The 15,548-nt window shown below is 38.7% G+C and overlaps 1 protein-coding gene across 6 annotated transcripts; it reads left to right on the top strand.

Moving 5' to 3' along the window:
- The first annotated feature begins 8 nt into the window (after positions 1 to 8).
- Positions 9 to 14,544, top strand: BIVM (basic, immunoglobulin-like variable motif containing). 6 transcript variants are annotated; one of them, XR_014851103.1, is made up of 12 exons: positions 156 to 265; positions 1,349 to 1,949; positions 2,862 to 2,988; positions 3,888 to 3,983; positions 4,082 to 4,186; positions 5,993 to 6,087; positions 7,120 to 7,252; positions 9,529 to 9,600; positions 10,426 to 10,509; positions 12,002 to 12,098; positions 12,550 to 12,707; positions 13,050 to 13,188. XR_014851103.1 is itself a non-coding variant. In XM_085056831.1 (11 exons), the coding sequence occupies exons 2-11, from the start codon at positions 1,460 to 1,462 to the stop codon at positions 13,338 to 13,340; spliced, it is 1,590 nt and encodes a 529-aa protein (XP_084912957.1). In that variant the 5' UTR covers positions 9 to 173; positions 1,349 to 1,459; the 3' UTR covers positions 13,341 to 14,544. The 6 variants fall into 6 exon arrangements, 5 of the variants coding, with proteins under 5 accessions (XP_084912957.1, XP_084912932.1, XP_084912964.1 ...); XM_085056831.1 differs by lacking the exon at positions 12,550 to 12,707 and having other exon boundaries at positions 9 to 173; positions 13,050 to 14,544; XM_085056806.1 differs by lacking the exon at positions 12,550 to 12,707 and having other exon boundaries at positions 13,050 to 14,544.
- The last annotated feature ends 1,004 nt before the right edge of the window (positions 14,545 to 15,548 follow it).

The following is a 15,548-nucleotide window of genomic DNA, read 5'->3' as shown; positions in this document are numbered from 1 at the left end:
CGCGGCCCAACCGGAGGCGCCCGCGGCCGGTTCCTCCGAGGCACCGTGAGGGCCCGCAGCGGCAGCTCTGCCGCCGCCGCCGGGCAGTCCCGCGGCTCCCCCCCTCCCCGTGCGGCGGCGGGAGTTGGTGCGGACCGGCGGCGGAGGAGGCGGGGGGCGGCGGGGGCGCGCAGGTGAGCGCGCGGCTGTGTCTGCTTCCGGCGCGCCCGCGTCCCCGCTCCGCCGCGGCAGGGGAGGCGACGCCGGCGGGCCCCGCTCCGCGCAGGTAACACGGGCCGGGGGCAGCCCCGCGCCCTCGCCACCCCTCCCGCCCCCGCCTCCCCCGCGGCCGCCCCTCGCAGCCGCCCAGGACGGGAGCGAGCCCACGGTCCCGGGGGGCCCCTTCCCCCAAGCCGCGGCTGCTCACTCTGGAAGCGACTGGCGGCAGCGCGGGGGGAGGGGCGGGTGCTCGGTTGTGTCCCTGCGCTCCGCCGAGCGGAGCCCGGCCGGCCGTGGGGAGGCACAGCCGCTCCCGCGGCGCTGCAGGTGCGGGCGGCGACCCGACGCCGGTGTGGTAGGAGGCGGCTGTGGAGCGGAATTCCTGCCTCCTGCGCGCCAGGTTCTCGTCTGCGGCGCGTCTCTGTAGACGTGCAAGCTGCTGAGATGACAGATAACACACACGCTGTCAGCTTGCCCTTTAAAAATGATCGTTTGAAACGAGTCAGCCAGCCTTCTAAAACTGTTTTTGGTAATTCTTAGCTACCATCAACAAAACCTGCTTTTCTTTCTCACGTCTTGAAGAGGCACATAAAAATAAAAGGGAACCTTTAACAGCTGTAGGAGGAAAGCACTGGAATAGATTGAGGGTACTGTTGTCAATTTACAATCGATAGAGGTTATAGTTACTGTAATTGTACTCTTGAACTTCACTTGCAACAAAAGTATGTAGGATTCAGCAGAATTAAGTGACCTTAAATTGCTGTTCTATGATTTATTAATTTGTATAAATTATCCTATACTACACATTGACAGTGTATTGTGACTGTAAGGCATAGAAGACATCAACAACAAGGATGTAAATACAGAAAGCTTTTAATTTTATTTTATTTTTTTATTTGTGTGCTGGTTTATAACTGTAATTGCTCATTATGTCCTCATCATGACATCACTGTGGTGTATGCTGTTGGCACCTCACGAGTGATAAAAAGTGCTGATTGTAGAGTTCTAGAGATGCTTAGGGAAAGACACCATGTGTGTTGTGGTATCTTGAAGACTATTTCAGATTTTATTGGCTGTGAATTCAAAGATAAGCATTGTGTATATTTTATGTTGAATAACACACCTGTACTAACTTACCATCTTTTTTCAGGTACCTCGTTGATACCTTGCAGAGGCAATGGAAGCAATGATGAAAACACTGTTGTAATTAAAACAAAGAAAAAGTATTTTTAGCTGTGCAATATTCTTTTAGTATCATTCAATGCCTACTATTTCAGAAGATGAAAAAGAAAATGGTTCTGGAAGTAATGGAAACACTGAAAACAGACCTGGGAAAGAATCCCCAGAAGCTTCTCTTCACGGTGCCGTGAAGCCGTACTGCATGTCAGACACCTCCACTGCATCCTTGGTGTCTAGGGGAGATGGGCATTATCCGTGGGGATGTCCTGTGACTCACACAAGAGAGAAATTTTATACCATCTGCTCAGACTATGCTTTTTTAAACAGAGTAACATCTATTTGTAAAAGTCCAAGTGCTTCAGTTAGTGCCTGCCTATCAGGCAGTGCTGCCTTAAATGTTGGAAATAACACAGCTAACTTACTCAGCGTTCAAACTGGTGCTTCAGAGATAATCTACAGTGAAGATGCTAACTTGGAAAGCCTGCCTGGCAATCTTGGAAAGCTTCCATTGGCATGGGAAATAGACAAATCGGAGTTCAATGGTGTGAACTCAAATCTGAAGAACAAAGCAGGTGAGGTAGTGAAGTTTTGATGCGACAGGAAAGGCTTCATGTTTATGGCTTGTTTGCATAGCAGGCTGGCCAGCACTTGTGTCCCTTGAGGAAGTGCTATAGAAGAGCCTGTACTTCATTTTAAGGAACCTGCTTGTCAGGAAGAAAGAGAGTGAGACAGAAGGCATGAAAGTCAAGTTGTAACTGCCAGGGAAAGTGGCTCCAAAACGAGCCTGGCTTCTGCTTAACTGTGTACCATTTGGGATGGTTTCTGGTATTTCCCCCCCACCCCCACCCGTCCCCCTGTGTTGTTGGAGTGATTTTTTTCTTTTGTTTTAGTAGGATCTAGTGTATTATGCATCTGGATGCACGGCTTCAAAATGGGACAGAAATATTTCTGCTCTAGCATGTGGCCCAACTTCCATTTTCTAGTACAACAGTGGCTTATAATAAGGAAAATACCTTGGGTGTATATCATTATTAATGGATTTGCATCTAAGTTTTCGTCAGAAACTGTAGCTGGTTGCTAGGCTGGCAGTGAAAAACAAGCATTTCATTATGTTCCCTGTGTACTTCTTGTTAGGTGATTGGAGGTCCATGTTGGTCTGAGAGTCTATTTCTGGGATGGGTGATTTAACGCATTAGAATAATCAGATTGACTTACCTCTTTAAACACTTGGGTAGGTCGTCATTAATTCTGTTCATGATCTAAAGACCATGTTGTTTACAGAGCTAATGGCAGCTTTACAAACTGTTGACAATTTAGATTATGTATTTGAGCTTTCTCCTTTCAATTAACGTTTAGTCCGAGTTTGCACTTACCAATACAACCAGTGTTTCTATCTGAGCTGTATGCTGTTATTAAAAGTATCTAAGAAGAAAGCTGTGAATGGTAAACTAGGCATTCATTTGATTCTGAAATCTGTTTTGCAGGCAACATGAAGAAACAAGGGACAAAGAAAAAATCAGTGGACAAAAAAAGCAGACAATACAGGGAGTGTCCTCAGCGTTCAGCTCTTGAAGATGTGAAGGAGAGAAAAGTGTTGGATCTTCGGAGATGGTAGTATTTATGGTTTGGATTTAAAATTATCCCATGTAGTTTGAACACTGTTGCTAATTACCTGATTTCAAACTTCTTAATAGTGCCTTCATAAGATTTTTTGGTATAAATGGGGATATGTTAAGTATACACACACTGTCTCATGCATTCTACAGGAAGAGAAATTAGAGCTTCCCTACAATCTACTGAAATTCCTAAAATATTTTTCTTTCTAAACCTTCATTTTTCTTTCAGTAAAGGGGAAAACTTACATGGGGATTCATTGCAAAACAAAATAACAAGTTCAGTAGCATGGTCAGGCAAAAAGTAACCTTAAATGTACCAGTGGTATGTTTTACTCCTGATTTTACTTTTTATTGGGAAATATTTGATTAGAATACATCAGTTGTATACAACCATTATCATATTAATATAGTTCACTAAATTCACTTAGTTTAATCGATCTGTCTGGTTCTTACTCTGTGTCTGTGACATCAGAAAGTTAGAGTTTACCTAGGGAATCTGTGACCCAGAATGACATTCATTAGTAAATTGGCAGTTTGCTACAAGTTCACGTGTTAAGAGACTGGATAAAACCATATGTTGTATTAGTGGAGAATCATATTTTCCTACAGGATCATTTGTATGGAACTCCCATGGGGCTGTTAGAAATTTGACTGATTTATATGAAATAAGGTAGTAGCATCTGACAAAGACATTGGTTAACGTACTTCTTAATTTTTTTTAAGGATACAGTTGTTTTGATTTTTCTGTTTGCATTTATTTAATACAGGTGACATAAAAACATTTAATATAATGCAGCACTTCATGTGACATGACACATAGACAGCTAGTTCAGGTTTGTCCTGTAACTAAATCAAGAATGCTTACTAATGTGTTTGGGGATTATTTTGTTTAAGGTATTGTGTTAGCCGGCCTCAATACAAGACTTCCTGTGGAATTTCATCCTTAGTGTCTTGCTGGAATTTCTTATATAGTACGCTGGGAGCTGGAAGGTGAGTTGCATACATAGACTGTTTTGCCTGTAGAGTGTCAAAAATACATTGCTCATTACTTTATTAAGCAACACTTTTAAATATTTTTTCTTTTTCAGTTTACCACCCATCACTCAAGAAGAAGCTTTGCATATACTGGGCTTTCAGCCCCCATTTGAAGAGATTAGGTTTGGTCCCTTCACTGGAAATACAACTCTAATGAGGTATGTTTGGTTCTTTTGATGCAGCTAAATTGTTAATGTATGCAAAGATAATGTAAAGCTGAGACAGAAACTTAAAAAATACAGTAGTAGTTTATTTATTTTAAAAAATGGCTGACATTTTAGTCCTCTGAAGTTGTAGAATAATGAAGCATATCTGGATACTCTGACAATAAAACTTTTCACAGAAACTTTTCAAAGAGTTGTTTGCATTGGCCACTTTATATGGTGCAATGTTGTTACACAGGCCAGGTCAATGTGAAACTCTATTTGATGTTTGGTTCAGTTTGTGTGATGGTTGTATAATACTCTAATGAATCTAGTCTACTGGTTAGGAGAGTTTTTCTTTATGCTCATTTTCCTGTTTTTCCAAATGCATGTTAAATGTTTGCTAGTATCACTGAAACAGCCTGAAAAGGTGATTGATATACTATAAGCTTTATGTAAGATATAATTCAAGTATTGAAAATGAGATAGTGCTTCACCTTTACTGCAATGGAGCTGTTCAGGAACAAAAATATGGGCCTGGAATCACAGAACACTTTGAAATTATTTATCGCTTCGACTCTGCTGTTTCCTGATGTTTATAAGTTGGACCTAAAATCTTAGTACTTTTTTTTTTGTTATTAAATTAGTAAGATATTTTAAGATTAAACAGAGACAAGAAGCATATTGTACTTGAGTGTTGAACATTTTGGCAGGGCTTTGATGTGTCACCTTTGGTGAGATTAAAAAATGTTGCAGAGTTCTTGCTTGCTTCATGAGTTGCATTTGATTTAGTTAATTTTTTTGGAGTGGGGCAATATACAGTGTTTGGCTCATCAAGGTGGTGCTGGATTGAAAATGTGGCAGCAGTCTATTCTCCATCCAGTATACTGGCTAGACCATTGAAAAGTGTAGTGAAGATTTCCTTACCTGCTTTAGGAAACTTAGATCCGGGATTTGTATATCTTCAGGAGTATGTCAGGATATAGTAACTCGTATAGACCAAACTGATACAATGTTCTGTCTATTTATGTCAACAGTCTATACAGACAAAAGTTAAACTTCTTATTCTTCTTTTATTTGCCATGTGAGTGTCCTGTGTACTGCAGAGAAGCTACCCTTTTAAAAAAAATCAATTAATTAATTAATTTTCTGCCTGGTCAAATAACTTTAAAATACTAGCAAATGGGAAACAGGAGGGCTGGGAGCCAGCCCCATTGCCCAACATAGCTTTATGGCTGAAGTATTCAGACATGTGAATTTGAACTTTTTACTGTGGAAAGGCCTGTCTTCACTTACTGCTGTGGTGAGGAGCTGCAGTATGGGGATCCTGTAATGCTTGGGCTTTGTGAAGTTTAGGTGAGATAAACTCAACAAGATATGCAGAAAGTCTCATTTGAAGGGTCTCTTCTGGTGTCTTAGATTTCATTTATGTAGCTTACAAACCATGGTTGAAATTTGGCACCTCAAAATCTGGTTGTCTTTTTAAAGGCTGAGTATTTGAACATTAGAGATGACTGGACTGAATAAAATAGAAACAACATTTCACATCCAGACCTTTTTGTTATTAGGGATCTATGTCAAGTCTGAAAAAGCAACATGAAGGAAAAGGCTCTGTGTATTTATTTCTCTATCTAGGATATGTTAAGTTTTGTTTGTATTGGGTGCCATGGTCATCTGCAATCTAAATACTAGCGAGGTAGGTACTTAGTAGCACACCAAGACTTTCCTTTCCTAAACTGTCAAGCATAGGAAAAGTGAGAGGAAATAAGATTGCATTTAATAACTTTTGAGTTACTACAATCTTTGAGCTTATTGTTTCAGATGGTTTAGGCAAATAAATGATCACTTCCATATCAAGGGATGCTCATATGTTCTGTATAAACCTCATGGGAAGAACAAGACAGCTGGAGAAACTGGTACGTAGCTAATCCTAAAGCATTCACCTTATGGTGTGTAAATTGAAAAATCCTGCAGTGTGTAGCATTTGACAGGACTAAGTCTGTAAGTAGTACTTCCAGTCTGAGATAAGGTATGAAATAGCTCCAAGTTGGCTGATTTTTCTGCTTTTGCTTTTTCTCTTATTTAGCTAAAATTTTCATTTGTACTTTTATTATTATAAAATACATTCTGTGCTATACTGCTGTCACAGAACTGGAATTTTAAGGTATCCAGGAGAACACTGCATTGCCAGTTTTGCATTGATGTGTGGGAAGATTTGTTTGCTCTCATCCACAAGTAGCATCTTTGTCTACTTTTCAAGTGTTGCTACTTAAAAATTTTACTTCCATGCACAATTTACTCGCCTTTGGTATAGTCTGGGTGGTTACCTTCTTAAAGGAAAGATTCTTTAAGAGCACAAAACCACACTGAAAAGTTTTAAAGGAGGTTATTAAAGTGGATTTAAATTTTTTTCATGGTATCCCACTTGAAAATTGTCATGTTTCAATGCCTCTTCTAGTCTTTTTCTGAAACTGAGCATTGTGGTCACATTACAAAACATTGTATGTGTTCTGAAATTAGGAAGCTCCAAGAAGTTCATGATACCAAAATGTTTTGAGTGTTTTCAGTGGTTTCAGTAGTATCATCAATGTGTGCCACATTTGACTTGGGACAGCAGGACTGCATTCTGTTGCAGCTTGTATTTCCTAGGTTAAGAGATACTTTTCACTCCTTTTTAAATTTGATTATAATCTAAACACATAACATCCTTTATATTGCATTTCACTGGCACAGACTGTGCAGCAGATAGTATTTAATTTCCTGCCTGGTACAAGAAAGTAATAATAAGTTTGAAATCAAAAGTGTATTTTGTGCATGTCTGTCAGGTCATGTCCTCTCATTTAAAAAACACTGTAACTACTTTGTTGTCAAATAGGTCTTTTTTTTCTGCTGAATATGTTACACAGAATCCAAAACATCCTGGCCTGTAACCTGATCTTTCTTTGTAGCTGCAGGGGCCCTTGCAAAGCTAACACGTGGACTGAAAGATGAATCAATGGCCTACATCTACCATTGCCAAAACCATTATTTTTGCCCAATTGGATTTGAAGCAACCCCAGTAAAAGCTAGTAAAGCCTATAGGTAAGATGCTGTAGTTATGTTTATTTTAGTGGAAGAACCATGCAGAAAAACTTACTGCAAATTGATGCTATTTTTCTCCATAAATAACATTTAAGTTTGTGTCAAACAGACATTTGTCTGAGCTAGCAAAAACACTACCATGGGTTTGACAGGACTGACTTTAAACATAACTAAACAGACTACATTGAGAGAACTTAAAAGAGAAAACTGTAAGTGGTATTAAGAAATTTGTGTTTAAAGACCTTCTAGCCAGATAGAGGGAGGGCAGTTATTTTATTGAAGGACAATAAAAAAATAAAAATATATGGGCTGAAATAAGGCCAGGTGGAGGTTTTGTAAGGCTAAACAATAAAAAGTTAGCTAATTATGGGGAGAGTCTGTTCCTAGAGAATTTGGAAGGGAAAACGAAGTGTGTGTATGTATGTTGCAATTTTCCTTTATAAACTAGAAGCAATAAGTCTACAGTGCTATTAATCCCTCATGAGATGGATGTGATGAAATTTACCCTTAGAAACCAGTGTTTGTATATGGCAAGAGCAAGGGTTGTGGAGGTATCCCAGAATGGTGGTTACACACTTTTTTTGCATTAGTGTTGACTAATAATGATAAACTCCAATTACTGGAGTGTAAGGCATAGAAAAGTAAAGATACCTGTATAGTTTATTACCAGGCAGGCGATGATGGGCGTTTGGGCAGTGGAAAGCTAGGAGAGGTCTTTGGGTTATGACAGTAGGTTTGGCTTTTTTAAACAATGCTTGAAATGCTGCAGTACTTCTAAAAGATCAGGAGAAGCTTAATATACCAGTTGTTTTAGAATAAAACTACAGTTACTAATTTCAGATTTGTCAGGGTGACACTACAAGGATAATATAATGCAATAGTTGATACAGTTTTCTACTAAATACCAGTTTTAAAAAAAGATAATAGCATTAATATTCATGCTGAGTTTAGGGAAAGTCTTGCATTAAACCTGCAAATTTTAACTTTGAAAATATTAATTCTTGAGATGATACATGTTGGCTTTTGTAAGGCATGTACCTTGCTGCTCTCTGTAGTAGAGTGTTATGTGTACTACTCTATGTGCTGTCCTGTAGAGAGTAGTTTGTTTTACCTCTTTCACGGAATCATATTAAACTGTTTTTCCTCTCTCAAAGTAGTTACAAACACAGTATGTATTAGAGGATTCTGTTGGACTTTCTTGAGGTTCAACCATTGGTCAGTATTTATTAGTATTATCACAGAGCATAAGTAGTCAATCCCTGAGTAAATTAGCAGATACCAAAAGTGGGGAATGCTAAACAGTGAAAAGCATAGGTCACTACTATAAGGTGAGTCTCTGGAGTGCTATTTGCTTGCTAAGCAGTCTGACTGTTGAAGAGGTAGGGTCACATCAAGGAATGGAGAATGCTAGCTCTGCTTTTAGAATTCAAAATGGTCATTGATTTGAGGTGATGAAGCATAATCATCTGAATCTAATTTCTTCCCAGTGTGAGGCTTATGATAGGGTTAATGAAAGCTTTTAATATATGAACAAAAGAATACAGTTTTTTATTGAGACTTAGTTCACTGATTTGCCAGGCTTCTGAGAAGAGTGTAAAAAAGTATGCCCCAAATAGAAATCCAGCACATCAGTCTGCTTAAGCTTACCAAAATGTCAATTGCTTACTTACTCAATCAGTTAGTAAGAATCTGCACTGGAAGACCAAAGTTTAAAAAAAAAAAAAAAATTACTAGGTCAAAAATGCAGTCTGAGAAATAACATGGTCCAGTGTGGGGAAACATAACATGCCTTACAACTACTTTAAATTTATATTGTTTATAAAGGAGCGATTACTAAATTTTACTAATTACTAATTACTTCCATTCTTTACCCATGGCTGAAATGGATTCTTAGTCACTAGTGATGTTATTTTAAAGTCAATATTAGATCTTTTCCTTAAAACCAGTTCTCTTCTAACAATGTAACATGAAGTAATCAGCTCAAGGAGCTTTTAAAGCCTTACTTTAGGCTGGAGGTCAGACCAGATGAGCATCCTGTTTTCTCTGTATTTTCTGACCCTACTGAGGAAAAAAAATTTGTTTGCGGAAGCACTACCAATATATTCTGGAGCAAGTTATTGTTTACCTGTTTTTGTACTCTAGTTACAAAGGACAGTTCTTCTGTAGAAATCAAGCTAAGAAACATTTTAGATCCCAAAAGAAGTGGGTAGATAGGTTACTAGGCTGAGCTTAGAGACAGTTCTTAGGTCACCCACAGACTTCCTGTATGATCTTAGGTTGCTGGATTTGGACTCGGGAGACCTGGGTTCAGTTCCCAGTTCAACCACAGACTTCCAGTGTGACTTTAGGTAAGTCAATTAATCTATCCTGTGTCTTGGTTTCCCATCTTTGCACTGATGGCATACATTGTTATTTTGCAGGGAATTTTTTGTAAGTAAACCATTTGTTCCAAGCACTAATGCCATATGCTGTCATATATCCTAAGCCAAAAAATGTCAGGAGTTGACACAGTTAACACTGGGTATAGTTTTTCATGAGATAGTTATACTCAGGAAGTCAGAGAGTAGTCCTGTGTATCTCGTCAATCTGTCCTGATAATTGTCACAAATTTTCCCTGACAAGATTACTGCAGGCTTTGAGTTGCTTGGAAGTTGATTGCAAACTAGTATCAGTTCAAAGATTTGGGTTTTTAATATCTGGTATTGGATGCTTAGAAGGAAGCTTTTGAAGTTGCCAATTTTGTTCTTACAGGTTATCCTACAGCTCTTAGTAACAACTGTCAGCTGAGATGTAGTTTAAAAATAGCGGAAAGGACTCCTTCATGACTGTTGGATATGACAGATAGGGAGGAAGATGTTTGTACCACATTCGTGTGGCTTTCCACAGCTCTTATTTTTGCTGTTACCTATATATTTATATTTACATTGCATACCAGACTGTCTTTCATCCAAGTAAAACTGCTTTTAGTGAAAATCTGTCTTCTTCCCAAATAAAGTGCAGTAGTGTCCCCAAGGTTTGCTTTCAGGCCATGTGAAACAAAATGTATAGCACAGGAGCTAGTTTTTAGTTTGGCTGAGGAAAAATGAGAAAATCTAAAAAGACCAACAGAATGTTAACATCTCTTTTTAGTATACACAATAAATCTTACTAGGATTGTGTCTTCTATTAAACAGAGGTCGTGTCTTGCAGCAAGAAGTAGAATATTGGATTTTAATTGGAGAGCCAAGCAGAAAGCATCCAACAATACACTGTAAAAGGTATGGTAGTTGGTAAGAATGTAAAGCAATGTTTTCTTTCAATGCAGTTTGTATTTCTCTACTCAGAGTCACCAAGTGACTTTTTAGTTTTTTTGAATGGATATATAAGTATTACAGAAACAGATGCTGCTTTAGTGAGAAGCTTTGTGTTTTTACCTCAAGGCTGCCTCTGCAGTTTTATATCACCTGTCAGGACATATGTGGCCTGCTGAAAGCCAAAGTCCCTATCTCTTGCTTGAGTGTGACACAGCTCACATTAGTCAGGAAGAAAAGGCACCTCAGCTGTGTCTGGGCTGTGCAGGATATTCTGCTGGTGCCAGGTTCTCCTAGCTCAGGTGCAGCTACAGCCTGTACTGTGTTGTGCTATTTGCTTATCTGTGCATTAAAACACTACATTTTTGATGGAGTTTGACTCATACAAAGTTGGTGTCTAAAGGAGACATACAGACCAGAAGAGCTAGAGTGTGCTATGTAGAAATATGACGGATTAGTTATATTTAATAACTGTTTTTGTGATGTGACTATGTCAATAGCTGCAAATACCTGGATATTTTGGAGTATAACTGCAACAAAATTAAAATCACATTACGCATGTGGTTGCTATGCTGAGAAATGGCATATTATAGATGCCAATTAGAGAACTTTGTCTTCTGGTATATTAGCTACAAATGGCATAAGAAAAGGTTTCTGAATATGTAATAAAACCCTTTGTAATGCTAGTTTTGATTGTGGAGACATTCTTTCTTCTGCTGCACTCCCAATGAGAGCTGGTAGAAAATGCTGTGCTTAAGGAAAGAGGGCAAAGGTTGGGGTAGAAATGCATTTTTAGAACTTGGAGGGTGGTGTTAAAGAGAAACAGGTAATTAGATGTTGATAGAAATGAAAAGATGATATATAGGTTTAAAGAGGTCTGGAATATGAAAATACTTGTTTCAGTTGGGCTGGAAGGAACTAAGAATCTTTGAAAAACTGGGTGAATGGGGAGTGATTGAATTTATAGTTTAGAGTTAAATAAAACAGAGGAGTGAGTTATGATGAGAGCTGTCGGGTAAAAGCACATTTAGTGTGTGATAAAGAAACAAGCAAGGAATTTAACAAAATAATACCAAAAGGTAAGAGAGGTTTAAATAAAAAAAAAGGTTAATGTGTCTCCTTGCCTAAACCACACTTTGCTTCTTTTTTCCCCAAATTGATGAATTAGTAAGCTTAAGGAATGTAACTAATGACTCACAGTGCTCTTACTCATTTTGGAAGATGTTTCCCAAGAGCAAGGATAATCACTGTGAATGCTTTGATTAGAAGTGACACTTTTACATCTAGCTTGATGTCTCTAATACTGAGGCTTTTATATCTTTACACATTCATTTATCTTTAAATCACTGGTAAAACTATTTAAAGCTACAGGTCTGTATTTGTGTGCATATGCATGTGAGTCTCTGCGCTGCTGAGGTTTCATAAATGTCAGCTGAGTAGTAATAATTTTATTCTGTAGGTGGACAGATATTGTCACTGACCTAAACACGCAAAATCCAGAATATCTAGATATTCGTCACCTAGAGAGGGGTTTGCAACATCGAAAAACAAAGAAGGTAAGGTAAACTCACTAAGGTGGGAGGAAACTCATGGTAGGTTTTTGCAAACTTACTCATACTTCAGCAGTGTAAGATAACTTCACTAAAGAAATTTGTTCTGTTATGAAATGTTGCTGAAGACAAACGTATAATATGGGTTCTTGCATACCAAAGTCATTTAGATTTACTTGCTGGACAAGGTATCAGTAGCTTGGTATATGCTAGGATGAAGCAGGATATCTGTGTATACAGGATGTATTTGATCACAATATGTAATTTTATTAAATGAAAACATAGCTGCAGCAAGTAGAGAAGTGTTTTGTAGACAAATTACAGACCCTTTAGGGTATGACCCTCTAACTGCATTTAAGTGGGAAAGAAAGTACAATCGAGTAGAATCAGGCATGAAAGAATGCATGTCTCCCTTGTGTGGAGTTACTGTCAATGCATGTGGCTTTCTTTCCTATAGACAGGGCTGTATCTCATGGGTGGAGGATGTATATGTGATTTGCAGATTGAAAGTCTGTGAGAAATAATAGACTGAAGAGATGATTTCAGATGTGAAGACATTATGGAAGACGGTGTCAGCAAGATCAGAATGGACCAGAGCAGATAATTTCTGAGAAGGTAGCTAGAAGGTGAAACAAGACTAGCAGAAGATAAGTGATATTGGCCCATGAAAGATAAAATGGATAGCTTAAAATAATGATCAGGAAGATGAGAAAGAAAGCAGTGATTGAATCTGGGAAACAAACATAACTGATTGATGCAAGTTGTATATTTGTGTATATGGTTTGGTGTTGTTTTGTTGTTGGGTTTTTTCCTGGTTTGTGTGTTGTGGCACTTTTTGTTTGTTTTCTTTTTGAAAGTATTGTGTTACTTTCCAGAATGTTGATGTCAAATATCTGTGTATGATAGAGACGCATCCATGGTGTGCATTTAACAAAGAACCCTTTTTACTTTAATTAGGTTGGAGGAAATCTTCATTGCATCATTGCCTTTCAGAGACTTAACTGGCAAAGATTTGGTCCTTGGAATTTTCCATTCGGAAATGTTAGACAGAATAAACAATCGCAAACACAAGGACAAGGAATTTCCAAATCTGAGAGTGAAGACAATATATCTAAGAAACAACATGGACGATTGGGTAGATCTTTCAGTGCTAGCTTTCATCAAGAATCTGTGTGGAAGAAATCTAATCTTCGGGAGAGGAGGAACAGTGGATATCAGAGTTATAATGATTATGATGGAAATGATTAAAATTAACTTTAGATGATAGAGTTGATATATTAAAGTTAGTTTTAATCAAAACGTATTAGGGATTTATTAGTCCTAGAATACATAAGAATAGAAATTATGGTATAAAATACAGCTTCATAATTATTAAATAAATATGTTGATACGGTTGTAATGGACAAGATCTGATGTATAAAGTGACAGATAAGCACAGATTGTTGTAATTTTGCCATCAAAGGTGAATATGATAGCAAAATCAAGAATTTCTTTTGAAATAATTGTAGTATGTCCTGATCTGTGAAAACAAAAGAGCAGATTGAAATTGGTCAATGTAATAAACAGAATTCATTGAAAATATTTATTGTTTAAAGCATGAAAAATTATGGTATGACTTTATAAAAAAGGGTTATTCTGCAAATGGTGTGAGGATAAAAGTAAACATTGCCTTTGTTTGTAACACTTCATTATAGTGAGGATGCCCATATCCAGTTCAAATGAAAAAAAATCACATAGGCTAGAAAACCATGTTGGGTTTACAAGGAGAATGTGCATTCTCCATTTAGTTCCCATTAGACTTCTGTAAGTCAGATAATCATATCTTGTCAAGCAGGTCTCAGTTTCTGTTCCCTTATCTGGTTGCCTGTTATTGACTGTGAGGAATCACCTGTTCGAGGATGGAACTTCTCTATTGCTTTTACTCTGTGGGTAAAGTGGCTGAATTTTTACCCTGGAGCCTCCTGAGAGCATGGACTCACTTAACACAAGCTTATGAAATTCAGTATTAAAAAGCTGCATTTACCATTAGCCAAATGAGCTAGCTGAACACTGTGTTCTGTTGGCAGTACTTTTCCTTGTTCAGTCTTAAAATCTCTGTCCTTTTCCTGCTGCTCTTTTCATTTTGTTTGAAGGGGATGCAAGTGCTGAAAACTGCTGGCAGCCCCGATGATATACCTCTCAGCCAGCACACAATTCAAGCTTTTTTAAGTGTCCCAGGTGAAATCTTTTTTTTTTTTCTTTTTTTCTTTCCCTGATTTATCCAGTTGTTTGCCCAAACACATCTCAAAAGTTGTGCTGTTCTGTGTACAAATGTTCATACCTGCTCAAGGATTAATTTTTTGACATACAAGAATTGTTGTGGAATGCAGGGGTTTTGTAGGTTGCTGCTTTTGTTAACCAAAAATGGGAGACTTTTAGACTTTTTTGTTCATTCAATAAAATTTGTTTTCTATTTTGTTGTTTGCTTTTCATTTGTCATGGAAATGATGCCTCTGCATTTAGTGAAGTTCTTCAGCATAGTAGGTAAGCAACTGATCAGAGTTGCAACTACTGCTTAGCAAAGTAGGTAGGATCTCTTGGGTCATAAAAAGTGGCTGTTCTGTGCAGCCACTGTGACATGACTTCTAAGTATTTAATTTCCCAAAGCCTGCAGCTTCATGACTGAACAAAACCCATAGGTTTTGAAACTTTATTTTCCAGATGAACTATTTTCAGACCCTGTTTTTGCAAGCTGAGTTTCAGCTTTGTGTAGAGTACTTGAGCTGTGTTCTTTAGGGGATTTAGGACTTACATAGCCAGAGTTCTATGTGTGGCTCATAACTTCTGCTTATAAGTATTGATAGTTGCACTGGGAAACAGAGTCTCTCCTCTGATGGTAGCTGGCTGCTCTGTGATGGAATTCTGGTTTTACAGTTATTTTGCTCTTGGGCTGGAGACTGTCACACTTCATCTATGGAGCATGTAGTGTAGATTCTTCCAGCATTAGCAGGAAGCAGCTGTGTGTCCTTGGGGTTGTGCTGCAGGGACCTTTCCCTAGGGATTACCAGGAGGTGTGTGCATGCAGTGAGGGGCACTGGGGCTGTGGTGGGGGCAGAACAGGGAAGAGAACAAGCTATGGGGAAAATCATGCTTGTGGGGATGGGTGGGAAACAGGACTTCCTTTGTTCTGCGTCGTGGGATTTTGTTCCGTGACAGGAGGCATTTTTTGTTCTTCATCCAGAGAGGGGCAACAGAGCCAGTAAAGGGTCTGGAGCACAAGTCCTGGGAGAAGTGGCTGAGGGAGCTGTGTTTGTTTAGCCTGGAGAAGAGGAGGCTCGGAGTGGCCTTATCGCTCTCTACAACCATCTGCAAGGGAGCTGTAGCTAGGTGGGGATCGACCTCTGCTCCCAGTGACAGGACGAGAGGAGATGGCCTCAAGCTGCACCAGGTGAGGTTTAGGCTAGACATAAGGGAATT

Source organism: Lichenostomus cassidix, chromosome 1 (genome assembly GCF_008360975.1).
Source record: "Lichenostomus cassidix isolate B80296 chromosome 1, HeHo_3.0, whole genome shotgun sequence".
Classification (NCBI taxonomy): Eukaryota; Metazoa; Chordata; class Aves; order Passeriformes; family Meliphagidae; genus Lichenostomus; species Lichenostomus cassidix.
This window is presented reverse-complemented; position numbering and strand designations above follow the sequence as displayed.